At 40.1% G+C, this 27,299-nt stretch overlaps 2 protein-coding genes across 11 annotated transcripts in view; one reads left to right on the top strand and one right to left on the bottom strand.

The window, feature by feature from the left end:
• Nucleotides 1-3,812: 3,812 nt before the first annotated feature.
• On the bottom strand, nt 3,813-12,620 carry UBIAD1 (UbiA prenyltransferase domain containing 1). The gene is made up of 3 exons (XM_072156419.1): nt 12,435-12,620; nt 10,513-11,083; nt 3,813-8,655 (listed from the first exon to the last, which is right to left on the bottom strand). The coding sequence occupies exons 2-3, from the start codon at nt 11,057-11,059 to the stop codon at nt 8,168-8,170; spliced, it is 1,035 nt and encodes a 344-aa protein (XP_072012520.1). The 5' UTR covers nt 11,060-11,083; nt 12,435-12,620; the 3' UTR covers nt 3,813-8,167.
• A 2,578-nt stretch (nt 12,621-15,198) lies between these two features.
• Nucleotides 15,199-27,299, top strand: part of MTOR (mechanistic target of rapamycin kinase) — an 82,386-nt gene continuing 70,285 nt past the window's right edge. For 4 of the 10 annotated variants that reach the window (XM_072156410.1, XM_072156412.1, XM_072156416.1 and 1 more), the window contains exons 1-12: nt 15,199-15,355; nt 19,376-19,557; nt 21,373-21,481; nt 21,556-21,836; nt 21,924-22,124; nt 22,344-22,478; nt 24,275-24,550; nt 24,647-24,755; nt 25,394-25,580; nt 25,754-25,882; nt 25,976-26,220; nt 27,005-27,217. In XM_072156410.1, coding sequence (XP_072012511.1) covers nt 19,423-19,557; nt 21,373-21,481; nt 21,556-21,836; nt 21,924-22,124; nt 22,344-22,478; nt 24,275-24,550; nt 24,647-24,755; nt 25,394-25,580; nt 25,754-25,882; nt 25,976-26,220; nt 27,005-27,217 — 2,020 coding nt within the window. In that variant the 5' untranslated portion in view covers nt 15,199-15,355; nt 19,376-19,422. Of the gene's footprint in view, nt 15,356-15,439; nt 15,593-19,375; nt 19,558-21,372; nt 21,482-21,555; nt 21,837-21,923; nt 22,125-22,343; nt 22,479-24,274; nt 24,551-24,646; nt 24,756-25,393; nt 25,581-25,753; nt 25,883-25,975; nt 26,221-27,004; nt 27,218-27,299 lie in introns of those variants that run through there. The other 6 variants (XM_072156418.1, XM_072156415.1, XM_072156417.1 and 3 more) reach the window with 4 other exon arrangements.

Here is a 27,299-nt window from a genome sequence, read left to right as displayed (position 1 = left end):
GCTTTGCTGCTGGTATATTAGGATGTGTAGTTGATGGTCGATTTTCAGGAATTTAAGTAGACATCTCTCTCGCTATACCTCATCAAATCACCTTAAGGAATCTTTAGATCACCTTTCTCATCCTGCATTTGTCCTTTTCCTTAACAATTCCCCCCAAGTTGGTGACTTCAGAGAATTGTTGTTTTCAATCAAAGCAAAGGGACCCCAAACCAACAATATTTACCTATATAAAAGGGTGGTATAAATATTTCCCAGAGCAGAATGATAAAAAAAGAGAAACTAATAGCAATATATGATAGAAATTAATACAATACTTTATTAATATGTGATAAAAAAAAAACACAAGTCAAAAAACAAGGAAATGGAAAAGAATGGATAGAGTACTCAGACAAGACAAGGGAATACTGTACAACCACCACTAGGGGTCAGGCACATGCTGTATACATGTCTGTAAAGCAGCCAGGAAGGGGCCCAATATATTCTAAAAAGCTATCGTGAATTAGAGAGGTCCTACTTAATGAAGTCGGTCACAAGGTCCAGCAGGAAAACCGTGGCTTATTTTTGGGGTAACACCAACCTTATCCTCTGGCACCATTAGATCCAAGGCTTAAGGTACATAGTTTTGCTGTCTGCCCAAATATTAATGTAGTCACCTTTGAACATGTTGCAATCAGTGAGATAGAAGTGTGTCCTCAGTTCCTCACATGTCCACTTGGGTACTGACCTGTGTATAGTCAGCAGGCGTTTGACCAGCACTTTGTACACACAAACAACTATGTGAACTGCCCTACCCAGTGTTAGATGGATCTCTACCCTGTAAGCATCCTCTACAGCAGCAAAAGCCAAGTCCAATATTTTACTCTCCCTAGTTGCTACATTGGCATAATGGCAGAAATCATTGTGTACTTTATAACTGTGCTCGATTGAAGTTGCACATTATTAGAGACAGAGGGATGTGCAATACTCCCAAAATCCAAAAAAAAGTCTCTTGGCGGTTAATAAGGGCGTATTCGAACGGATAGCTCAATGTTTACACAAAAGTGTAACAGTAGAGTGCGAGGGGTGACACCATTTTGTCAAAGTACAGATGACACCTGCCCTTTTCCTTTTTTTCTGCAACTTCCCACTCTCTGGCTGCACTGATAACTTGGAAACCAGGAATATTGATCTTCATATCTTGTATCCCTGCATGAAACCATATTTCTATTTTTATCTTCCATCACTAAAACAAAAATTCTCTTAAAATGTCCATCTACTTAAAAAAAAAGTTTAATGTTGGTAGAGATTTTTATCTAGGGCTTAAACCACCCTTATCATTTGACTTTCTAATTAACCCTTTCATGGCTCCCGGGAAAACCTGGACAAGAGCACAAACTAAGACACACCAGTCTCTTAGAAAATGTAGAAACTCTGTTTTATTCACACGCAGGTACATATATCAAACACAGAAAAATCAGCAGGGGACGTGACAAGGTGCTTAGATGCTATAAGCCATAATGAATTTACCAGGACATTCTCCAAAAAAGTTAATAAATTGTGCACTGTTTTCTCCGAGGCAGAATGTTTGTACTAATTGGCCTTGTGTTAGCTATATAATTCACAACATGGCCTTCAAGCAGAGGAGCGAGAACACAGTAACACAGAACACAGAACACAGAGGAATATATCCCTAACAATGTCTTTGCACTTCTTCCATTATTCCCGTTTATTACAAAAAAAAAAATATATAAAAAGTGCAGGAGCTTCCAATCAATGTTCCTCTTGAATAAAAGAAGCAATCACAGAAATGGTACAGATACCAATAGAAGTTACAATACATTCTGAGAGTCTACAAATTCTTTCACTTTTTGGTATTATAGTTCAACATCTCACTTTTTGGTATTAATATTAAGCAGAAATTAGAAAAATAAAATGTTTTTCAACTTAATCTTTCCTTAAAAGAGTATAAACAGATTGTTAGAAAACTAAAATATTGTATTGATGGAAGTATCCAGACCCTTAAACCAAGTTGAAGAGTCTATTAGCAGTAATTAGTCTCCAGTCTTCGTGGTAACATCAAACAAGATTTGCACCTGGATTTGGGGATTTTCTTCCATTCCAAGGCTCTCCAGAGCCGTTTAACTGGGTACAGATTTGTGAATGGGCAACTACTGTTTTCTCTTCTTGGAATGTGACATTTAGGCAAAAATTTATCAGTAATGAGACAAACTGTGCTAAGTGCAGTTTGCCTCAAGAAACTGCAGAGTGCAACAGATTATAGAAAACTGGTGCACAGTCTTCATTATCTGGTGCACCCTGCACAGTTCGGGAAGTGTGCACCCCTTTTCTTAGGTGCACCTTTAACAAACAGCGTGCAACGCAATTCAGTCGAGTCGCTGTATTAAATGTGTGGCAAACTCCGGCTAAGCACTAACACTCTCCTTAGGTGCACATTTTCCTGTCTCATCGGACACAGAGCAGCCACGACACAAAACTGGCACAGACACCTAAAAAATACACATGTAGGCTCCAAAAACTTAAATTTTTAGTGCAAAAAGACAGAAAAGGGATGCAGAAGGTTTAATAGATCTGGGCCATAAAGTGAACTTTTATGTGTCTTTCAGGGCACATTCAGATGAAAGTGGTAGGTCTGTGAATTGTGCAAAGGATGGATTTCATAGATGGACCAAAGACAGGACTCCCTGTATCATAGTGATACAAAGCGTGAAAATTTTGATACAATGATTATCATCCTCGGCACTGCCATCGGTCTGGATTTACAGACCACAGCCACGTGTTTTAACCCTGAGGGGCTCCAGGCTCATTTAACTCATATGGAGCCTGGAGCCCCTCAAGCTCATTTTCATAATTTTAAAAGCCTTTTTTTCTCTTAAAAACTAGGGCATAAGAAGATAAAAGACGAGCAGATCATGCCAGTTTACAATCCTTGATCTGGTGATAGATGTGCTTTAAGAATTAAGATTACAATATAACAAAAAGGACACAGGGGCCGGCCTCAAGACTTTTCAAATGCACTGTATATTCTTGATAATAGGTGGCAGTATAATTGTTTGCACAATTAAAAGTGTTATAGCAGTAAAATCATTGCACAAAGGGAGCCATATTATATGTTTGCATACAGGAGCAGAAATATAGTTCTTATATTCTCATAATCTGCATTTTTACCCTGTAGACTGTTCTCCCTCGATCAGCATTTGAAGAGTTAAATCTGATCTAGTGTTTACTGTAGAGCATTCTTCCTGTATAAAAACTAGCTTCTGAGGAGAAGATGCGTATGGCGGTAACTGGCAGCATTGATCTGCACCTTTTTGTATTTATTTACCCAGTTTCCAATACTTCCCGGCTGTACAGAGCTGCAGAAAAATTACTATTTGATGATAACACAAGCCTTAACTAGATAATAGCACTAGAAACATTCTCTATGGTTTATGTATGGGCGCACTGCCATCTGCTGGCCTCATGTAGATGCATAGCTTCACACATTCAATGCTGCCACCTACTGGTGAATAGGGAATATCTGTGGTTCTGGGAATGGCGCAAATCTCATTTCAGATATCCCTTACACGTACATGTTATTGGCAGTCACTAAAGGTTTCTACAGGCCATAGAAACATTCACGAGAGCCGGCATTTTTGGAAATTCCACCATGTAGCAGCAGATAACAGAGAGCAAAGGATCCTACTAAAATAACCAATAAGAATCTCATCTGATCCAAAACCTTCAGTAGACAGTTGATGCTTTAAGAGATATACAAATCTATTTTTGGATCACTCAAGACTCCAGCAATGGCGAACAGCAGCAAACACAATGTGCAGAATATGCAAAAAGTTTATTATAATCAGATCTAAATAAAACTGAAAGCAACATATTGAATCGTAACAAACACTTCTGATCACCAAATGTTCCAGGAAAAATGCTAATAAAATGGAGCCACATGTAGTGTTCCTCATGGATCCTTAAAAAAAAAAGAGACAAGATTGAAGTACAGTATATAAGAAGATTGTGACTTCCTCCCCTATAGGGATGACACAGACTAGAGATCTTACCATCATCAGGCAAGTAATAACATCTGTACATAGTGCAACTGCTTTGTGTACCATCCCTTTAGGTCACCCTAAGGAAATATGGTGCAAGTACAATCATGTTTTTTACTCTATTCACATGTGAAGCTGCATTTAAAATTCTACTTCCTTCCTGTTGGCTCTCAGGCAGTAAGGGGCCCATATGGAGATGATGGGTGTGTAATGCACCGTATACTGCAAGTTATTAATCAGCAAAGTCCTGAATGCAGCTTTGGTTATGAGTTGTGTATAACACATGATGTCAATTTATACAAAGGAATGAAAATTACATAAAATGTCAGACCAAGATGAGCACAGTAACACAATATGGCTCACTAGGTATAAAGGTAAATTCAAATGGGCAAAAATGATGCATATTGTGATATGATGTATTCCCTGGCAAAAACTTGAGGCTGAGCCTTGGGTGCCATTTAATGGTGCTTATCAGTCTGATACCACCCACAATGGCTTCTGTTACAGAAACTGCAGCAAAATAGGACGAAGCAGATTAAGCATGAAAGAGGAATAAATTAAAAAAAAAAAAAAAAAAAAAAACACTCAGTGTGAACTAAAAGTTATAAATAGTGCCAAAGGGAAAATATCCCTCTATAAAGCTCTCATACTGAAAAACAGAAGCATATAAAAGTACATCTCACATGTATCCTTTACATAGTGCAAAATCCTACTCAAGAGCTGAACCCAGGAGCTGGGAGGATAAATAATGATCTTAGCTGGATAGATCTCATATACATATACAGGCAGTCCCGGGGTTATGTACAAGATAGGTTTGTTCTTAAGTGGAATTTATACGCAAGTCGAAACTGTATATTTTTATAATTGTAGCTCGAGAAAAAAGGTTTTTTGGGCCAGTGACAATTGGAGTTTCACAATTTTTTGCATTTTTAACGAGAGGGTTCGTCTGTTAAGTAGGGAACCACCTGTATATATATATATATATATATATATATATATATATGGACGGCTTTCCAGCACAGTTTCTTTACCTTAGATGCATGGCTTTCAGCAGTGACCATACACTGAAATCTTTGGACCTTTCTTCTGGGGCATCACACATTACAATGGCCTCAATCAGTCACATAGCAAAATGTCAATGTGGCTCCAGCCTTAAATGCATCATCTAAAACAATAAATATTATAACTATAAAGTCTGTACTAAAGGGAGTCTCTTATGTCAGGCCCCCCAGCAGCTTACTCCCCACACATACAGATATGTCATGTGCCAAAACTCTGCTCCTTCCACCTTCAGCACACATTTCATCAAAATGTGCATGGCTGAACAGAATAGTTTGTGTAGGCGAGGGGCATTATAGCACATTCCTCCTAGCTGTCATGAGGTCGCATACCCTGCTCACAGAAAGCAGACACGAATGTGCATTGTTATAGGACATTACAGAAAAGTATTGGCCAGCCCTGGTATCATGAAATCACTAGGGCAAAATAGAAACTTACTATTTAGCATCTCTTCTCTCATGCTCACTCCTGCTCTCCCCAACCAGGCATTTTTGGGATAAAATAGATTACATTTTTTTTTATACTTCTTTGTACTGTTTCTTTCGGCAGTGTGTACTGAAATTTAGAAAATATTTCTAGAAGAACTCCAACACAAAACACTTTTTCCATCACTGTGCCTTGTATAGATATTCATGTCCTGCATTACATTCTCATATAGGTCCTCAACATACATCAGCACTATTTTAATCCTCTGAGCGCTGTTAACAATCACATGATGCCTCAGTGTAGCATCACATGGGCAGCTAGAGAGTACTATCCCTGCCTGCTGGTAGGGCAACGGGATAATCCTTAGTATATAGTCAGGGTGTCTGCACAGTGTGGCAGGAGTCTGTACAGCCATTAGCAATACTTGTGCAGGAGTTTGTGCCCCATTCCTCCCCTTGCATGGGACCATTTACACAGATTCATCATATGGACCTGTTGCCTTTGAAGGTGACCCCATGAGACCAGAGAAAATAACACATTAATATTCAATAAATAACTAAACAAGCCAATGCAATATACATATTATGTGAATAAGTGTCCAATGATAGAAAACATATATGTCTTTGAATGAAGTAGCTCTTTACAAAGAGCTAGATTTTGACAAATAAAAGGGCTATAGTGCAGTCCGATGGGGAGGAGAACACCACTGACTGGATTATGTGCCCTCTTTTTCTACAGTGTCCTATGCAATCTACGTATCATCATCTATACTGTGTCTATAAACTACACAGAGGAATGTTTCCCAAATTCTAAGACACCTCCTTTATAAATAAACCTAGTGCAATTATTATAGAATATACATATAACATTAAATATAGGAACATGGGAAAATATCCCTTCCATTTCATGTCAGTTCTAATAATGAAGAGCAAGAGAATACTCAAGGAGTTCCCCAGTAGAACTTGAGTCAATGTGTAGATACATTACAATATTTATCCTGTACTAAACCTGATGTACCGCCTGTATTATACTCCAGAGCTGCACTCACTATTCTGCTAGTGGTGCAGTTACTGTGTACATACATGACATTACTCATCCTGTACCAATTCAGAGTTACATTCTGTATTATACTCCAGAGCTCCACTCACTATTCTGCTGGTGGAGGCCCTATATTGATAGCTTACTTAACCAATACTAATTTTAAGTTGCAAGAAATAATTACTCCCAATTCTGCTGGAGTATTCACTGCGTAGATTCATACCTTATTCTTCACTGATCCTGAGCTGAACCCTATAATATTTTATTACTCCCGAGTTGTGCTTACAAGTCTGCTTGACTCACTGTTCTAATACATTGCTTCCAGCAAACAATGGTCGAGACAATTCTACGATGCTTTGTACAGGCAGTCCCCTACTTAAGGACATCCGACTTACAGACAACACATAGTTACAGACAGACCCCTCTGACCTTTGGTGAAGCTTTCTGAATGCTTTACTATAGTCCCAGACTGCAATAATAAGCTGTAAGGTGTCTGTAATGAAGCTTTATTGATAATCCTTGGTCCCATTACAGCAAAAAATGTTTAAACTTCAATTATCACTGGGACCAAAAATTTTTTTGTCTGGATCTACAATTATAAAATATACAGTTTTGACTTGCATACAAATTCAACTTAAGAACAAACCTCCGGACCCTATCTTGTACGTAACCCGGGGACTGCCTGTAGTTCTCTTCATACTGTTAGCTGGTACAGCCGATTGGATTATCCCCAAAATACACAGTACATCTATGTATACTAGAGCAGTACACTATTACTCAAATATTCCAGGACCATTAAATAAATTTCTATTCTATCCAGGTAAAGACTAAAGCAGAAGAATTGAGAGTACAGCTCTGAAGCATAAAGGATGTAACTGTAGGATAATACAGGAAAAGTAACATGTACATAGCGCCTCCACTTTAAATGTAGATGATACTTATACATTATAAATAAAATGGTGAAAATACAGACAATGGGGCACATGTATCATTTGTTTTTTTTGTGCGACTTGAAAGGCGTCATACTTAAGGGGTGCTGTGCATCTTTCTAAATTTGCCGTTGTGACACAAGGTTTATTTTTTGTCTTTTTTATGCGAGTTATTTGATTTTTTTTTGTGACTTTTGGTGCATGTATGCAACCAAGCATGGGGTCAGTTTTGCACCTAAAAAATCCGTAATTGGCTCTACAAAAACTTGCAAAAGAAAGAAAACATGTGGCTAACTTCCTAAGCCCCTGACATAGTCCTAAAAAGTCCCAGAAAAACCCATTGTTAGACAAAAGATATCATTCAACAATGTAAACTCCAAAAACTTGTTGGAAAGGTGGAGTTGTTAGATACTAGTTACTCGGGGATCATCCAAGTGCAATAACTTGCACTTCATCAGGTCAGTGAGGGGGACCGACTGATCCGTTCTCATAAAACCCCAAGTAGTATAGTTATTATGGGGGGAGGGGGTAGAATTACTTCAGAAGTGAACCAGTGTCTAAAGTCCCTGCTTCTGGGATATGACCGGTAGCTTCCCCCATACTGGCATAAACCAACTGTACAGGAATATTCTCCTCCTAGTCCTGCTGTAGTTTACTCGGATCACAAACATTAAGCCTCTGCTATAGTTTAGGGAGGGTGCCTGGGGGTGCAAGGATTATCCCAAACACATAAAAGAGTCCAACAAACATGTTGAGTTTAGCTGTTCTTTGTGGGAGCCTGGAAAAGTTCTGACTTCTGGACTGTCGCTCTAGAGAAAATGCCAAGGGAATGGTGAGGAGTGGCAATGCCATGCTGATGGTGTAGCGTGTGGCCAGAATGCAGAAGATGACATACGGGAGGAAGACGAGCAGGTTGAAGAGCATGTAGGAGAGCATGGGGCCAATGAGAATGGCCAGAGTCACTATGCCAGCCTGACGGTCAGAGTCCATGTCCCGGGTATTGTTACTGTGTAGGATCGCTTCTGTGCTCAATGCCAAAGGTATTGCATACAGTAAGGGGGTGACAGATAGGTAACCAACCTGCACAGCATGAGCAAACATGACTGCCAGGGGCCCAAAGGTAATGAGGATCACCAGGTCTCCCAGAGCCACATACTTAAATCCAATTCCTGCAGAAAAACAGAAGAACAAGTCAATATCATCAAGCCTGGTATATGGAAACAGCTCAAGTAAGACCTGATCCCTAAACTTCATAGGTGGTAGGGGCTGGATAACACAGTTGTGAAAGAAAAATAACCCGGCACAATCTGGATATATCAGTGGCAGAGGAGCTTTAAGTTGCTTCTGCGCTCCTGCTCTTATTGCTTGGGTTTAGCGCTTGAGCCAGTAAAATCGGTAAAACATAAAATGTATGTGAAGATGTAAAGGGAAGTTAAATGGTTACGCTTTTTGATGATTACAGGGGTTGTAACAAACTAGCAGTTATGAATAGGGGGATAACAAGCTGATCGGTGAGGGTCTGATTTCAGGAACGCTTTCAGAGTTCCACTCTCACTAATGGGTGGAGTGATAGGAATTGGCAAGCACCATGCTGCTCTATTCTATAGCATAGGAGTGTTGGAAATTGCAGAGCACAGTGTTCAGATTACTAGGGCACTCACATTGCCAGGGATAGCTAGAGTACATGTCCCTTGGTTATTCAGCTGTATCCAGGGACTTGTATAGATAGAGAGTTACTTCATTAGACAGAGGAAGAGAAGGGCACAGGAACATTTCTTTAATAAGGTATATTACAACGTTTGCCATTATCATCAGCACTGTTGATTTATGCAGTTTTGTTAAAGGTCTGATTACACTTTGATTTAAATGAGTAATAAGTGTTCTCTCCCTACTTTGATGCCAGCTTTGAAGATAGATGTCCTATATTTGCCATGCTGGTCCTACCCTTGGTATGATTCTCATGAGGATTTAGGACCACGGACAAATGTAGGCTGTATGCACATGACCATGTGTTGGGTGGAGAACCTGGTGTAACAAACCACTATGGGGGCCCTGATCCACCTGCAATTAGTGCTGCTTGATCATGGTCACCAAAATTACGTGAATGGAGCCTTACAGTATATGTGTATTTGCAAAGACTTAACCAGGGCTTATTCACACTTAAGTTTTTTTTCCTGTGGATCCATGAACTGCATTGTCATTCGTGAGAATATGGAACAGGAACATAGAATACAGGAAAATGTAAAAAAAAAAAAAACAAAAACACACACTTAAAATGTGAATGAGTAAGCCTTCAGGTTTTCAAGAGTTCTGCTGGGATGTCCATGCCACTGGCAGGCACACCAACACAAATCTGATGAAGAAAGCTTATGATAAGGATGTCTATGGGGCATTATTCAAGTCAGCATGTCTTACAGGTCACCTATGTATGCAACGTTTAAAGTCATTTTCTGCATAATACTCAGTCTCTCACAATATGGAAGGACGTCACTGTTAACATCTTCCATGACTGTTTAGCGACAACTTGTGGGTATCAAAACATTACAGGTTCGCTTTATTTTGTTACGATATCCGATTCCAAACCAATTTCATAGGTTTGTAAAATGGGTCCCATAACTTATACATCTGGTTTCTTCATCCATGCAATGGAAATACAATTATGAAAAATGCGGTCGAGTCACAGCAGTAGGGAAGGCAGAGGTCATGTACCATGACAGCTTCATCTGTGCAGCCATGACCCATGTGGAGCTCGCTCTACCTTTTCTTTGGGAGCTCTGTAATAATTCAGTAAGCATGCTGGACAATTTTTAAACAAGAAATAAATTGAAATAGCCCTGAACAGACAGCTAGCACTCCATTTGGGGGGGGGGGGGGGGTGTCACTGAATGAGACTTTAATTCTCAATATAGACGTAGGTCACAGAGCTGTAACATCTGTGGATATACCATAAATCCCAGAGATTACATAAATATTTTAACTGAAATGATCATCTTACAATGTTAACATAAAGCAACAACAGAACCTACCTCCAGTATAAAGGAATGAACTGGACAACCCGCCAAAATATATCAACGCCATGTGCTCCAGCCTCAGCTTAGACAGGAAATACAAGCTGCCGGCACATACACATCCTAGAGTGTAAAGAAGAACTCCGAACCGGACCACATCTTGTGGCTCCAAGATCTGGTCCACCAAAGTCCGGTCATCACTTTTCTTGTGGTCAATACCTTTAGAGAAGTCATAGTAGGTGTTTACCAGATTTCCAGCCCCATGCACAGCCAGGACAGCCACAGCACACATGAGAAACACCACAAAATCTAGTGTACCCTCTGAGCGGTAGGCGAGGGCACTGCCCAATGCAACAGGAGTAAGGGAGGCGCTGAAGCTCCAGGGACGCAAAGCCAGAACGTAGGAGGCACATTTCTGCTTCCATCCCACTGATTTTGGCAAAGCTCGATCAGTCAGCGGTTGGCTGGAACCATTGGTGGGACTAGCAGGTGGTTCTTGTTCAGCGACGCCATTGAAGACCTCAGTGCTGATACTAACGTTACCGGCGCCTTCGTCAGACTTCATGGTCCCAGATAATTATGCAGCCAACTGCAATAGGAACATAACAGAGATCATTGTGACATTATTTACTCTACTTGCTGCCAATGAATGAAACAATTGAACAAAGGACCTATAGACCTGCTGTGGTCTAACTCCGTATTTTATGCATCAGAGGGGAAGTGTGAGACAGTGTAACAGTCTGAAGACTGTTAGAGCACGGAAGAAATCTGGTAACACTCAGCCCTTCAGGCTCATTAGTATATTTTTAAAAGTTGATTTGGAAGGATGGAGGCCATGGATAACAAATACAAGAAGATTACCAAAGCCACAAGGCCTGGATTTATAAGTGAGTGCTCCTTGTTTATCATGACTAGATTCCATTAAGAACTTAAAAGGTCATTTCTTATTTTAAAGGAATAGAGTTTAGACCCAGTTCTCAATTGCGTCGAGGCTTTCCATTCAATTCTCCATTTTAGAATAGCGTAAAGAGAAGCTTAAAATGAGGAGAGCAAGGTCCTCTGTTCATCTTCCGTTTATACTCACTTACTAAACTGCGAGACACCTCAGGTAGGGTATGAAGTGTAATTTCTAGAATTAACTCTTTAATATGAAATCTCACCTGCTTTTACCTATATAAAAAAAAAACCTCCTTTGAAGTAATGTGAAAACGAGCAGAGAAGAGTCAACTTTAGCCCGAGATGAGTTAAGTTTAGAAACTACACAAGGAAAGTCACATCAGCCCTATTTTCAGTTCTATATCTATAGTACTTAGAAACATTAGGCTTTTGGAGCTACAGAACCAGACACACAGGGATTTCAATTAAAAAAAAAAGGACTTGATTTGGATTTTTTCTGCAGTGCCCATTTTCAACTATGGGGAACTGAAGTGACACCCCCCCTTGCAGCCTGTAGTCATTCGGAGCTCAGTCTACTAACAGCTGAGGGTTTGCTACAATTCGACTCAGTCCATGCAACCACTTGTGAGCACAAAGCCTTCTCCCACCATTGTTTGCTACAGTGCAGGGAAAGAAAGGTTATATTGGAGACTTAAGTGAAATCCTCCAATCTTCCAGTAGTTTTATGTGTGAGGGTCTTTTAGGCTTCATATAAAAAAATGTAACAAAAAGTTTCTATTCACCAGCAGAAAGCGTAGATATTAGAAAAGTATATTGAATGAGCCAGTAACAAGTAACATTGGGTGAGTACTATAAAGCATGAGAAATAAGAGACCCATATTGGTTACATCTGCACTGAACCTCACGACCCAGTATGACCTGTGACCCAACACTTGTAAGCATATCACATACTGAGAACTACAACTCCCAGGATCTCATGACAGGGCTAAAGATTGCTTGTAGGTGCTCTATACATTAATAGTAACAGAAGTTCTAAAAGTTACCTCAGAGTGACAACCTCCCCCCACGTCTTACTGCTTCGTGTACAGCCCCCCCTTCCAGCAAAGCCAACTCGGACAAGAGGAAATGTGCGCGGCCATCTTGGTGTGTAATACTCAAATCCTTCCGTTCCGCTTTCTCGGACTTAACTATATCCCTCCGCCTCTACCCTATTATGCACTCTTCCGTCTTTGTATTCTGCAGCGCAGGATTATTTAACATAGAGCGCAGGATACCGCAAACTGTGACTCTCCAAAACTACAACTCCCAGCATGCCACGCGGCAGGGCCCTCTGAGGCATGCTGTTTCTCATTCTCTACAGGGTGGGAATGATAGGACAAAGTGGCTGCACATAACTATCCTAGTGCAGGTTGAGTAAAGGTGGAAATTATTTCCTGGGTGCAGATTTAGGGCACTCATTTCATAACCCGCCCCAGTTATATAATAATTATAGACATAAACTCTACAGAATTGTTTAGAGTCTTTAATCCTCTATCTTGTACTAGAAACATAGGGAGAGTGTTAGAAAGTATAATACTGTGCCAGCTGCTACTAATACAATGGCTGCCCCATACCCTATGGGTGCGGCGACATGTACGCCATTTAGAAACGGATTCAAAGCGCATGGGGGGGTGCTACCTCGCCCCGGTGGGTGCGGCTTGGTCTGCGTTTGCAAAAAACAAGCCATCAACCAGCTCCGTAGCCAAAAAAGTAACAAAGTTATGCCACTTGGAAGACGGCAATACATAAATGATAGATTTTTCCCCACATTAGGGTTTTGTTTGACAAATTTAGTAAAACGTAAGAAAATATATTCATGTCTGGTATCCCCGTAATCGTATCAACCCATAGAATAAAGATAACATGATTATTAGTCTATACGGCGAACACCAAAAAAAAAAGAAGTAAAAAATCCAGTACAGAATTGATGCTTTTCTACTCCTGTCCTCAAAAAAAGTTCCTAAATTTTCAACAATAGGTGATACAAACCCCAAAATGGTAACATTGGAAAAAGCATCTCATCCCGCAAAAAAAATGGCATCACATGGCCCCAATAACGAAAAAGCGAAAATTTTATAGCCTTCAAAAGGGGCCAATGAGGAAACTAAAATCCTGGCAGCTGCAGCGCCCTCCTTCCCTTCTGCACCTCGCTGTGCCCCCATAACACAAGTCACAGCCACATGTGGGGGGTCTTTGTACTCAGGAGAAATTGCAGAACAAATTGTATGGTGGGTTTTCTCTTTTGGAAATGTGTAAATTTTAGGGCTAAATGAACGTATAAGGGAACAATATGACCATTCTAAATTTCACCTCCATTTTGATTCAATTACTATGAAGATCTCAAGGGGTTAACAATCTTCGTAAAAGCTGTTTCTGATAGCTTGAGGGGTGCAGATTTGAAAATGGGTTGGTTATATAGGGGGTTTTGATGCTAAATATGTAAAATTTCATTCCAAACTGTATTTATCCCCAAAATAGTCAATTCTGAAAATCCGGAAAAGCGATATTCTATTTGCAAGCCGCGTGACATCAAAATAAATTATCCAGACATTTCAGAAATTATGAAAATGTAAAGTAGACAAATGGGAAATGTTATTCAGCAACTTATTTAGGTGGTAAATCGATCTGCCTGAAAACGCAATGATTTTGAATTTCGAAAATGGCAAATTTTTCCAAAAATTTATCATATTTTCTTTTTTTTTGTAAATAAACGCAAAACTTATCTGCCAAAATTTACCACTAAAATGAAGTACAACATGTGGGGAAAAAACAATCTCAGAATCGCTTTGATAAGTAACAGTGTTCAAAAGTTATAACCGTATAAAGCGACGCAGGTCAGAATCCAAAAAATCGGGCTGAGCCTTAAGCTACAAAATGGCTGCGTCCTTAAGGGGTTAAAGATGCAAGGTACTGGGGTTCTGGTTACTGAGCGCATGCTTTTCCATAAAAACATATACGATCAGGCCGTTGCCCACCCCCATACTATAGTGTTCTGTCTGTAAACATCTCTAGCAGTAGGTGTGACGCAAGCCAACCAAACACATGGTAAACACGCAAACAATCATGCATTTTCAATGCATTAAAAAAAGAAACGGCACAAGAAAGCACCATGTGACCGCACCTTTAGGCCGGTGCTATACGCACCGCTTTGTCTGCGTTTAAGCAGTCCGTTGAAAATGCATGCATTTTTTGCAAAACGCATTAGTTTTTGATAGTTTTTCTCAATTATCTTAAATGATAATTGGCAAAAAGGACAAAAACTGTAAAAACCGGACAGGTTTGCAAAAATGCATACTTTTTTTTTAACGGACAGCTTAAAAGCTGACTATAAAAGGGTTCAAAACGCTAACATGTCCCACCACAGGCCGTGGTCACACATTCCGCTAGCGTCATAACGCAACGCTATCACACAGGGGCGGGCCTCAGCGTGATCGCATAGCTTGCCCCTGTGTGCTAGCGTCGCGCTATGAACACAACACAACATGTGACCGCGCCCTCAGTATATGATTATGTATGGGAAAATTAATGTTTAGGTGGTCTTCCCACAAATGCTTTGTGTGCACTAAGCTTTTTGAAACAGCATAAAATCCATGTGAATTTGTCTTTAGTGCCAGTTGCAAAAAAAGAAAAAAAAAAGATACCACATATACTTTATTATGGATTTGGATTCGTTGTTGTTGCTGTGTATTTAGTAAAAGTGGTCGCGGCCCGGTTCTCACACACTGAGTAATGTGGTCTGGGGTAGCACGTAGAATTGTAGGAACTAATCTTTCCCGGAACGTTTGTGCTGCTGGTGAATGTTCCTCGTCGGATTAGTTTTCGTGACCGGAAGGACGCGCCATAGGGTGGCAGGCGTTGCTGGGCCTGCTGCTTAGCGAAATGGCCGTGAGGTGACCGGGATGGACCGGCGGGTGCAGTAGTCGCGGTAAGACAGGCTTATGATCCACCTATCCGGCTCCTCGTCTACAATATTTTATCACAGCTTCCGGGGTGTCAGCACCGTAATGGCGGCTGTGTCCGGGGGGTATGGGGGAGGGGTCTCTTGTTGACCCTCTGTGTATACACGTAACATTATCGTGTACTGAGGCCTAGCGTGTTATATACTGGCTATTTACTGAAACATTTCGTAATACACTGCCATATGTGATATCGCTGCTTCCAGGTAAACATATACCATCCATATATTGCTTCATTTAATGGTAAACTCGCTCGTGTAATATACTTTACATACACCATTAGAGGGAAGTAAAAATATACTGTCCTTATGTGATAATGTAGCACTATAATATACTATTATACTCACCATGTAAGTATATCTATCCATGTATTGCTTCATCTGATAATATAATTGCTATCCTTAATATGCACTATAGCACTGTAATATACTGATAATGTGCTTTTACTCTCTCCATGTAAATATATCCATCCATGTATTGCTTCATCTGATAATATGCTTTTTGTGTACTGGCTGGTATAATATACTGATTTATGTGATGACATACAAGTCATATACTGATAAATGTGATATTATGCTCTTCATGTAAATATATACTATCCATATATTGCTTCACCTGTTAATATGCTATCCATATACCATTAATGTAAAAATGCACCATCCATATAATGCAATATAATCTATATACTGAGTAATTCCCTATACTATATCATACCATCAATAATCTGACCAATGTGAATACAGAGATGAGAGTATGCAGAAATACAATTTCCATATAGTGACACATCTAAAAATTATATTGTTTATAAACTAACCCGCTTTATGCACTTTCCTTGTACTGATATGTGGGATAATATACTGTCCATACACCAAGGCCAATTCAAAGGCGGTGCTTGACCCATTCACATATGCGTTTATAGGGAAACCACATTTTTTGCATGTGTATGATATAAAACGTGTGTTCCCTGTTTTTGAACACAGACGTTTCAGTGTAAACACATGTGATTGGGCCAAGCTCCTCTCCACTGCCTTTGATTTGTATTTCAAAATGTAATTCAGGTGCAGTTCATGAACATAACCTACGACCCTCTGCACACAGACAGATATTTTAGTTAGTATGCTACCCATACCTCTTTGGTACTAGTATCATACAGCCACATTAATTTCATTGGGCAGTATGTCCATCCACATGAATGCACGTATCGCCCACTGTCTTGCTTTATCTTTTCCCATACGTTCGGTCAGGCACACTCCCCTTCTCCAGCTTATCTGGTGGAAGAATCCAACACTGTTTACCTCAAGTTGTTCTATTCTATGGGAATATACACTATCAATTTACTGGTGCCTGAGATAACATACTGCTATATACTGGCTTGTAGCAATATACAGGTGGTCCCCAACTTAAAGGGGTTTTCCCATGAAGCAAAGTTAGGCCCTATCCATGGGCTGGTGCTGAGACCCCCGCAGATTGCAAGAACGAGAGGTCCAACTGACCCCTTGCCGCTCCTCAGACTAATGGAGCAGACGGCTGCGCATGACTGTTCTGCTCCATTAGTCTCTATGGAGCTGACGGAGATCGCTCAACGCCGCGCTTTGCTTCGTGGGAAAAACCCCTTTAAAAACACCCGACTTATAGATGGACTTCTCTACCCGCTGCGACCTCTAGTGAAGCTCTCTGGATGCTTTACTTTTAGTGCAGTGATCATCTATTTGTAATGAAGCTTCATTGATAATTCTTGCTCCCATTTCAGCAAAGAATTTAGAAAATCCAAGTGTTGCAGGGACAAAAAAAAATTGTCTAGAGTCACAATTATAAAATAATTCCCACTTGCATACAAACCTAAATAAGCCATCTTGTGCATAACCAGGGGACTTCCTGTATAATATTGTACACTACTTTCAATGTACTGATCAAAAACTATTTCCTATATTATCTATATACTGGCTGTATACAAGTACCCATGATAACAGCCACAAGTTAATAGTTTGTTGGAGCAGCACTTGTATATTAAAGTCAGGTGCAAGCTTCAAAATGCTTGAAAATGCCTTCATAGAGTGGGTGAAACGTTACTGTAACTATAACTGGTGGTATAAAACTTTGTCTTTACGTGCAGTGCTGCTTCACCTTGGACTTCACGCAGCACCTATGATAATAAAGTCCATATGATAATGTGTTAATGTGATTATTTTTTCCCCTTTATTAAAATTTTACAGGTTTAATAATAGTAATAATTCTTTATATAGCGCACACAGATTACGCAGCGCTGCACAAAGCATGTCAAATTGGTTTTCCTGAATTCATGTTCTTGCAGCATTTTGTGTTTTATGTTATGTCATATGTGACCATCTTGGGCATCCCCCTACATGACCTATAATGCTCGGCGTGTTTGTAGCTACAGTCACTTGTTGGTAACCATGCTGACGTGTGGTTATATCTTATCTTTAGGATAGTGGGGTATTTCAGTCTTTAGGATAGGTGAAATGTTTCAGTAGGCGGAGTGTGACACTGGACACCTCTTGCTAGAAGCTGTAACATTGCCCCAGTGACCATCTCTTCTCTTTTAGGTTGCTGATGTGTTATGGTGTCAGTTGTCACTCCCTACCATTCTTTACATCATCATGTTATCAGAAATCCCCATTAATCACACAGTATGTGTTAATGTTTTTAAGCACATCTACCATTGTTTAATTAAAACCTGGCAATTTTTAATGCATTTTTGTAGCAAATGCCCTTTCTTTATGCACGAAAAACGGTTCCAATTAGTGCATGAAAAAACATCCAGGAAATCTACCATCAGTCATAATTGCGTCTATAGGGGACGCTCTGGGCTGTCTCAAGTTATAAAGTAAATCGCCAGATATCCACAGGCCTGCTGCAAGAATGTGAATTCAGGGAAATGTGTGACACAAAAAAAAATTAGTAAGGATTGTCAGCACAGTTGGTAGTGTGAAGACATACCTGCTAGACCCGGGTCAAAGGTCCCATGCAAAAGAATGTTTGTATCGGCAATGGGCTAACAGCAGAAACTCCTCCCAGCTCATGGCCCCTTCTACTGGGCGTGGTAAGAGTGCAGGCAAACATCTGTGTGTCACTCCCTGAAAAGAAATCATCCTCCCCCGTCAGTCTAATACAGACAATGTCTCTCAACTCCCTCATTCCTGAGGGGGGCGAGGTTAGCAGTGCAGCGTCATTTAGGAGGCAGTGTAGCCTGAATGTATGCTGGAACGCCTTCTGTAAAAGTCTTTTTTTTTTTTTTTAGAACAATGGAGGCTTTAATCCCATGAATAGAGGCATAAGTGAAACATGTATACAGACATCTAAAATATACTGTGGGGGGTTTGCTGGTGACTAGTTTCCATTAAGAAAAAAAAATGCTATCCATATCTTGTGGCTGCCCTCAGCAGCCATTCATTTAGGCCAGCACTCATCATAGCAATGTACTAGGAAGCTGAGGAAAAAAACCTCAGAACGTCTGTAGCTTGTAACATTTTAATATATGGGTATATTTGGATGCAGGGATACCTAATATGTTTGATTTTGTATGTACTACTAAATATTTTGACTCCTCCTCAGCGATCCATACACTCACATGTGATCATACAGTTGGCAGTGGAGGGACCCCTTAGGCTACATTCACACGGTGTATGCCCGCCGTACCGTAGTATGGAGGGCATACATCTGCGCCGGGGAGAGGAGGAGCGGATGAGCACTGCTCACGTGCTGCACTGTACCGCTCCCGTACGGCACCGTGAGGCCATAGAAGTGTATGGGGGACATCCGTGTGAATGTAGCCTTATAGACATGATTATAGACATTGCAGAAAATACAGACTTCCTCTGTGTCTGCCTCATCTCATCAGTATGTTAGTAAATAAGAAGTTAGAACACTTTCCTTATGCTGCATAATAATACAGGCCTCTGAATATTAGTGTCTGATGAGGTGTGGCATTGCCTAGTGCTGACATGTGTCCTTGTTTTTTTTCCCCATAGGGGCCCGTGTGGTCACATCTAGAATCTGCCGCTAGTCCTGCTTAACAATGATTACCGCCAACATGTCGGGCATAATGACTATGCTGCAGCAGTTTGCCAATGCCTTGAGGAGCAAAAATGAAGAGACTCGTACAAAGGCAGCCAAGGATCTGCAGCATTATGTCACCACCGAGCTGCGAGAAGTGAGTGACTGAGGGGGGCGTAACACCCTAGGGCTTGTCTGGTTTGGAAATAACAAGGATTTAGTACAGTAATGAGGAAAACAGTCAAACCTGCCTCTTCCCTTATTATTTTATCCAGTAGACAAATCTGTGGTGTGAATACTGAATACTTGGACAGACTAGTGACTCCAGTCACTAAACCTTCCAACAACTTTTGCTCATCCAAGCTCAACCTTAACCCCTTCATTACTACAGTGTTTCAGTCATAAATAGACAATTTTTCACATTTTCTTGTATCGTGATTCCAATAAACGAGAACATCCGTAAGAACTTCTTGCTGGTCTTCTGGAAATGTAGGAATTCGTCTATAAAAACTACCACTCAGTAGCCATTTTGAATAGTATTAACCTTTTTATCTCTTGTTAAAGTTCAACTGATAATCCAAGTGTTTTGGGTGATACCGTCCTTAGTCATGGAAGATGCTAATAATATTTACAAGTCTGATCATATACATGGACCAGATCACTATCATTTCCTATTTAATTCATTACCCTCCCACATACTAAGATTGACATTCAAATGCATCCTATTAAGATATTAAACTCTCATGTATGGTCTCAGCTTCTCTATTGGTTATACCAGACAGGACTGGGTGTTCTATATTAATTATGGTTCTACCTTTTCATGAAATGCATTTTATTCTGTGATTTAAAATGTTATTTAGCCAATTCCCTTTTCTATACTATTCTCTGAAGAGGAGAGATTCTTCTTTTATTTGCCATTCTAAGACCTTTGTCTTTACAACGAAATCAAGGCTTCTAAATTGTTTTCTAGTCCATCCAGTCGCTCAGGCTTGCATTTATAAGGTTGATACTACTTATAAACGGCTGATGGGTGAGAGAAGTTTTTATGGATCCATTTCTAAGTCTCCTGAAAACCAGGATGTTTTCTACTCTACTGTATCATGAAAAAAGTGTTGAAGCTCATGGTGGAGAAATAAAGGTGTATAGAAAGTATACTAAACAGTAACATTCCTAATTAAAATTCCATGGTGTGTGCTCATAACCCCTGTCCTGCCTACTTGCCTCTGTAAGACCACTCTAGCCCTTACCAACCTCACCACCAGTTGTGCAGACAAGTTCATTTTTGGTCTGGTCCATGAAGGTTATTTGGGTAAAACTTTCTGGGTGTTCTGATAATATACATGGAGCATGCCCAGAATTTCTGTGAGTCCGTTACAGATAGCAGGGAGTATGTGCGGTCTTTGACTTTGAGCTTGGTCCGCTATGGCTACTTCTGCAACTTGGGGACCATCTGTTGTCCTAATACTACAATTTGTAGTAAACAAACAGCTGGAGAGCTGCACTGGATATGCACATACAATGAGATATGTTGTCCTGTTCTTCCCCTGTGTTTCCCACAGTATGTGATGTATACTGGATGTCTCTCTCTGGCAGTATACAGTATGTATGGAAAGTATTCAGACCCCTTAAAATGTTCACACTTTGTTACATTGCAGTGAGTAGGTAAGACAGAAAAGTTTTTTTTTGCTCATTAATGTACACTCTGCATCATCTTGACAGAAAAAAAAATCCAAATTTAGATATTTTTGCTAATTAATTAAACAAAAAAACTGAAATATAACATGACCCAGAGATGCAGTAGGGAGATACCTACTGTATGTCTATGCATACACTCGGCATATATACTAGGAGCTTTCCTGATGTATACAGTGAGCGTTAAAAAAAAATAAATAAAAAGATGTAGCCTTACAATGCGGTGTAATGAAATCTTATTATCCATTGTTGCCATTAATCCTTATCTGTCATTTTCCAGGTGAGCCAAGAGGAGGCAACCCAGTTCTACGATGAGCTGAACCATTTTATCTTTGAGTTTGTTTCCAGCTCGGATGCAAGCGAGAGAAAAGGAGGGATCCTTGCTATAGGTACATACATACTTTCTCCTTAAGTTTTATCTGCATTATTTTCATTGTACTAATTTAGACTACTCGTTCTTTAGGAGGAGACAATTCGTCGTATGCTCACTGTATCCTCCTGTTCCTTTCAGTGAGCCTGATGGGAGTGGAGGGTGGAAATGCCACACGAATTAGCAGATTTGCAAATTATCTGCGCAACCTGCTGCCCTCCAGTGACCCTGTAGTCATGGAGATGGCTTCCAAAGCAATGGGGCGCCTTGCTATGGCGGGGGACACTTTTACTGCTGAGTATGTAGAATTTGAGGTTAAGCGTGCTTTGGAATGGCTGGGTGCTGATCGCAATGAAGGTCGTAGACATGCAGGGGTAAGTTCTTTATTGACGTCCACTTAAACAATCCCACAACTTCTTTGTTTATCTTTATGTGCTGATATCTGTTTTTCTTTTATAAAGGTTCTGGTGCTGAAGGAGCTCGCTGTCAGTGCCCCTACCTTCTTCTTTCAGCAGGTCCAGTCTTTCTTTGACAACATCTTCTATGCTGTGTGGGACCCAAAACAGGCTATTAGGGAGGGAGCCGTGGCTGCCCTGAGAGCCTGCCTGATCCTGACAACACAGCGGGAACCCAAGGAACTACAGAAGCCTTTGTGGTACAAGGTAGGAATCACTGAAGCATTGGATATACATTTGTTCCCAGTCTGTACTGCACTCTTAGGTCACAGAGTAATTGCTGGGCTTCCCAGTGGCCACGCCTACAGTAGTAGTCTGGCACTTTGATCTGTTCAGAAACCGCTAATTCACATGGCATAGTAGCCATGAAAATATATATAATTTTTTTTTTTTTTAATTTCCTCATTTTAAATTTCCTTTGTACAGCAAACATATGTCGAAGCCGAGAAAGGATTTGATGAAACATTATTCAAGGAGAAAGGAATGAACCGAGATGACCGGCTTCATGGTGCCCTATTAATTATTAATGAATTAGTGAGAATCAGCAGCATGGAAGGAGAGGTAATGTAGAAAAATGGTATTATTAAAAGGGTTAGCCACTTTTCCGCAGGTTTTTTTGTATTGTATCTGGAGGTGTGGAGGGCAGGTTATTAGGTGATTTACCGATATATATCTTTTAAAAGTTCTGCACCCCTTTATTAATATGCTAATTGAAGCCTCCTGTCTTTTACCTCATCAGCCAGACATTCCTGACCATAAAGTGGCTGCAGAAGGAGGGTCATGTGATCTCTAACTGCCCATAAAAGATTACCCTGCCAGGACCAGAATAGTATTCATGATAAAGTACCAAAAGAAGAAGCTAAAGAGGAAAAGAAACACAAGGCTACAAAATGAGTAATGGAAAAGTGATAATCTTTATTACATATCAAAAGACATACAAACTATATAAAAATAAAAGATAAATGCATCACAGGACGAGATACATAATGCACGCCAGGTAATAGGTCCTGATAAAGTAAAGTATCAAAAGAGTAGTACAGATAATGAGTAATATAAAGTCACAAAAGCACATATAATATAGCAAGAGGTAATAGACCATAGTATACGTATACATGCTTACAAAATGCAATAAGGTGAGGAGTGTACCATGGCTACCAACAGATGTAAGTCCAACGTGACAAGAGACATAACATGATCAGTGATAGATAGGGATGCCAAAGACCTGCTGCGGTTTAAACGCGCGTCGGGGTTGCACGCCAGGTAATAGTCTGTCCTGTTATTGTCTCTCCAACGTTATTTTCGCCACTTTTTTTACTTATCTATCACTGATCATGTTATGTCTCTTGTCACGTTGGACTTACATCTGTTGGTAGCCATGGTACACTCCTCACCTTATTGCATTTTGTAAGCATGTATACGTATACTATGGTCTATTACCTCTTGCTATATTATATGTGCTTTTGTGACTTTATATTACTTATTATCTATACTACTCTTTTGATACTTTACTTTATTAGGACCTATTACCTGGCGTGCATTATGTATCTTGTCCTGTGATGCATTTATCTTTTATTTTTATATAGTTTATGTCTTTTGATATGTAATAAAGATTATCACTTTTCCATTACTCATTTTGTAGCCTTGTGTTTCTTTTCCTCTTTTGCTTCTTCTTTTGGTATTTTATGTGATTTTTCAAAGAGGCTCTTCTGGTACATATTATTGTTAGATGTTCTACAGTATTTATGTATGTATGACATATTGTTTTTGGTTTATAGTATTCATGATATAAGATCAAGGTTCTGGCAGGGCAATTGCTCATGGTCAGAGATGATATGACCCTCCATCTACAGCCATTTTATGGACAGGAATGTCTGGCTGATGAGGTAAAAGATTGGAGGCTTTAATTTGCATCTCCATAAAGCAGTGCAGAACTTTTATAGTATATTGGCAAATTACTAATATCCTACACACACCCCCCCCCCACCCCACACACACACACACACATTACAAAAAACATGAGGTAAAGTGGCCAACCCCTTTCAAGACATTGGTTGCTGCTTATAAATTGATGGCTTCTTTCTTTATGCATTGTGGAGGTCCAATGTTTGGTACCTTCACTGATTCTGTGACTTAGATGCAGCTCCCTGCAAATTCACATCACTAATTTATCTCATAGCTGCCCATGTAAATTACATGTTAAATGTATAAAATTGCTGCACCCAACATTTGCAGGCAATAAAAGCTCATTCTGATTCTATTGAGGCTAAGCACCCAATTATTACCTGATCACTGGCATGACCTTATTCTAAAAAATTAGAGACGAGTTTCCAATATATGTTTCCTTTTTTTACTTGCAGCGGCTGAGAGAGGAGATGGAGGAGATTACTCAGCAACAGCAGGTCCACGACAAACACTGCAAGGAACTTATGACGTTTGGCTTAAAGCCCCGCCATATCACCCCGTTTGCCAGTGTTCAGTCAGTGCAACCCCAAACTACAAATGCTTTGCTGAGCCTCTTAGGCTACACAGGACAACAGGGGATTTTGGGATATGGAACTGCCCCAATGCCAGAAAAGTCTACCTTGGTTGAAAGTCGTGCATGTCGAGAATTAATAGAAGAAAAGTTTGACCAAGTAAGGGGCTATTTTCATGGCCATTTCCTTTTACATTCTCATACCTGTTTTTGTATATGCAAGTAATGTGCTGTCTGTTTATTTCTTCTCTCATAGATTTGTCGTTGGGTTCTAAAGTGCAGAAGTAGCAAGAACCCCTTGATCCAGATGACTATTTTAAATGTTCTCCCGCGTCTGGCAGCATTCAGACCATCAGCGTTCACAGGTAATTTTTGCTTTTAGAAGGTATTTTCTGAAATGTAAGTTAAGGGGCCAATGTCTAAATCACTAATTGTTATTAGCATATGAAATGCCTGACTGAGCAGCAGTCCTCCGTATTTCTATCCTCCGTATATCTCCAATCGGTCAATACCATCCCAAATGTAACATCCACAAGACCTTCTTTCCCTCTCTTCTCACAACTGTCTTCAGGACTTCTCCTGCGCATCCCCCAAACGCTCTACCAAAATACGTCAGACTGTACCCTACATTCCAAACCTTCAAATGTTACTGGTTAGGATCACTACAGCACACAATAATCCCAAAGCTATTCTCCTTAAACCCTCACATATAGATTGTGAGCCCTTACGGGTAAGGGCCTCCTTCCACTTGTTCCAGATCCCTGTACTTTTATGTCTTTTGTACTTGCATTTGTTCTTGTTTTAATGCTTGTGAACCCCTTATTGAACGTACAGCACCATGGAACTAATGGTGCTCTACAAATAATAATACTTGTACTTTGTCAGCTGGAGATGGCCTGTAGTCTGCATTGAAATTAAGGAATCTGTGTTTGCCTAATTCTGTTTTATTACATGAATTTGACTTTCTATTAAATCCCATCTTGTTTGTTTTTCTATTTCATAGCAGATCAATATCTCCCTGACACAATGAACCACTTACTGAGCTGCGTACGCAAAGAGAAGGAGCGTACTGTGGCCTTTCAAGCTCTTGGACTCATCTCTGTAGCTGTAAGGTCAGAGATTCGTTGTTACCTGCCGAAGATCCTGGAACATGTCAAATCTGCTCTCCCTCCTAAGGATTTTGCTCACAAGTGAGTGTGTCCATGTTGCTGTTTTATTAAATGCTAGGAGTTGTTCTGCTGCTTCAACACACAAGATCTGGTCTTTGTTTGAAACCTATTACACAGCCAGAACTAGCATTATGTGGTCACCTTATGTAATGGTTTGTATACTGCACTTTTCACTGTTGTATTTTTTCATGTAGGAGACAGAAATCTATGCAGGTAGATGCCACAGTTTTTACTTGTATTAGTATGTTGGCTCGAGCAATGGGAGCTCCAATGCAACAGGAAATAAAAGAATTACTGGAACCTATGTTGTCTGTTGGACTGAGGTAAGTTTGTTATAAGCTACAGTGATATATAATTGTACTTGTAAGATATTTATATTAACCTGCTGTGTTTTACTTTTTTTTTTTTTTGTCTAGTCCTGCCTTAACAGCTGTGCTCTATGACCTGAGTCGGCACATCCCACTGTTGAAGAAAGATATTCAGGATGGACTTTTAAAGATGCTGTCACTGGTTCTTATGCACAAACCACTCCGGCACCCTGGGATGCCGAAAGGGCTTGCACAACAGCTGTCCTCACCCAGTCTCACTAATATCCCTGAAGCTAGTGATGTGGGTAGTATTACGTTGGCTCTTCGCACTTTAGGCACCTTTGAATTTGAAGGTAATAAGTTGTTCTATCATTTTTTCTTATGCAGTGCATGTGTTTGCAGAAAGGGACTGCAAGAAATCTGTTTAACAGTATAGGATCTAACTTGCTTATCAGTGGGGCTCTTCGTGATAAGACCCCCACAGATCACAAGAATGGGGGGGCTAATAACTTTTTCATCCTTCGGTGTACTGAGCTGTGTAACATGTCATTATTCTATGCAGCAAGATGATGTTTTCATGGCTACCATTTTGTGGACTGTATGATCTCTTAATCACTTTTCATTGCAAATTGTACGTGTTGCAATATTTAGGCGCTATTTTCCTTTACGTTTATGATTTTATTTGTTTATTTTTATATCAATTTCAGAGAAAGGGAGGATGATTGTTCCTACCATATACTGCAATACAGCTGTATTGCAGTATATAGTGTATTTACTGATCTGTTACAATGTGCCAGTGGCACATCTACATTGCCAGGAGTTTTGTACACACTCCAGGCTGTCACTCCCTGATGACTGTATGAATGGGGTTTGGCCCGTGAGTCCTCCCCATACATCCTTAAGTGCCCCATGACTTACAAGTATGCCATGGAGCGTTAAGTGGTTATGTCTGGTTTTGCACGTGCCAATTTGTTCTCACAAACGCGCTTCACTTTTCTGCAGGATTTACCTGCCTATATGTAGAACAACTAAACTAAACTCAGCAAATCAGTTCAGGAGTTGTACTTTATTTGTTACCATTTCTTCTGAATCTACCATCGTCATCCACCCTTATGGGTCTTATACGTTATTATACAGGTCATTCGTTAACCCAGTTTGTGCGACACTGTGCTGATCACTTTCTAAATAGTGAACACAAAGAAATTCGGATGGAAGCTGCACGCACGTGCTCTCGTCTTCTCACTCCCTCAATGCAGATTCTTGGTGGACATGGCCATGTCAGCCATACTGCTGTCCAAGTGGTGGCTGATGTTCTGAGCAAACTACTAGTGGTTGGAATTACAGACCCAGGTAAAGCTGATTTTTTTGTTTTGTTTTGTTTTTTTTTTTTGTTTTTTTAGGGATAAAGCTTTACTCCCTGCTTTATCTTGCA

The sequence above is a fragment of the Engystomops pustulosus genome, chromosome 6, assembly GCF_040894005.1.
Source record: "Engystomops pustulosus chromosome 6, aEngPut4.maternal, whole genome shotgun sequence".
Taxonomy (NCBI): Eukaryota; Metazoa; Chordata; class Amphibia; order Anura; family Leptodactylidae; genus Engystomops; species Engystomops pustulosus.
This window is presented reverse-complemented; position numbering and strand designations above follow the sequence as displayed.

Excerpts from the sequence above, each read along its gene's own strand:
- UBIAD1 (XM_072156419.1), bottom strand. The coding sequence starts at position 11,059 with ATGAAGTCTGACGAAGGCGCCGGTAACGTTAGTATCAGCACTGAGGTC. Across the intron at positions 8,656-10,512 it reads TTCATTCCTTTATACTGGAG|GAATTGGATTTAAGTATGTG; the intron begins GTAGGTTCTGTT and ends GTTTTTCTGCAG.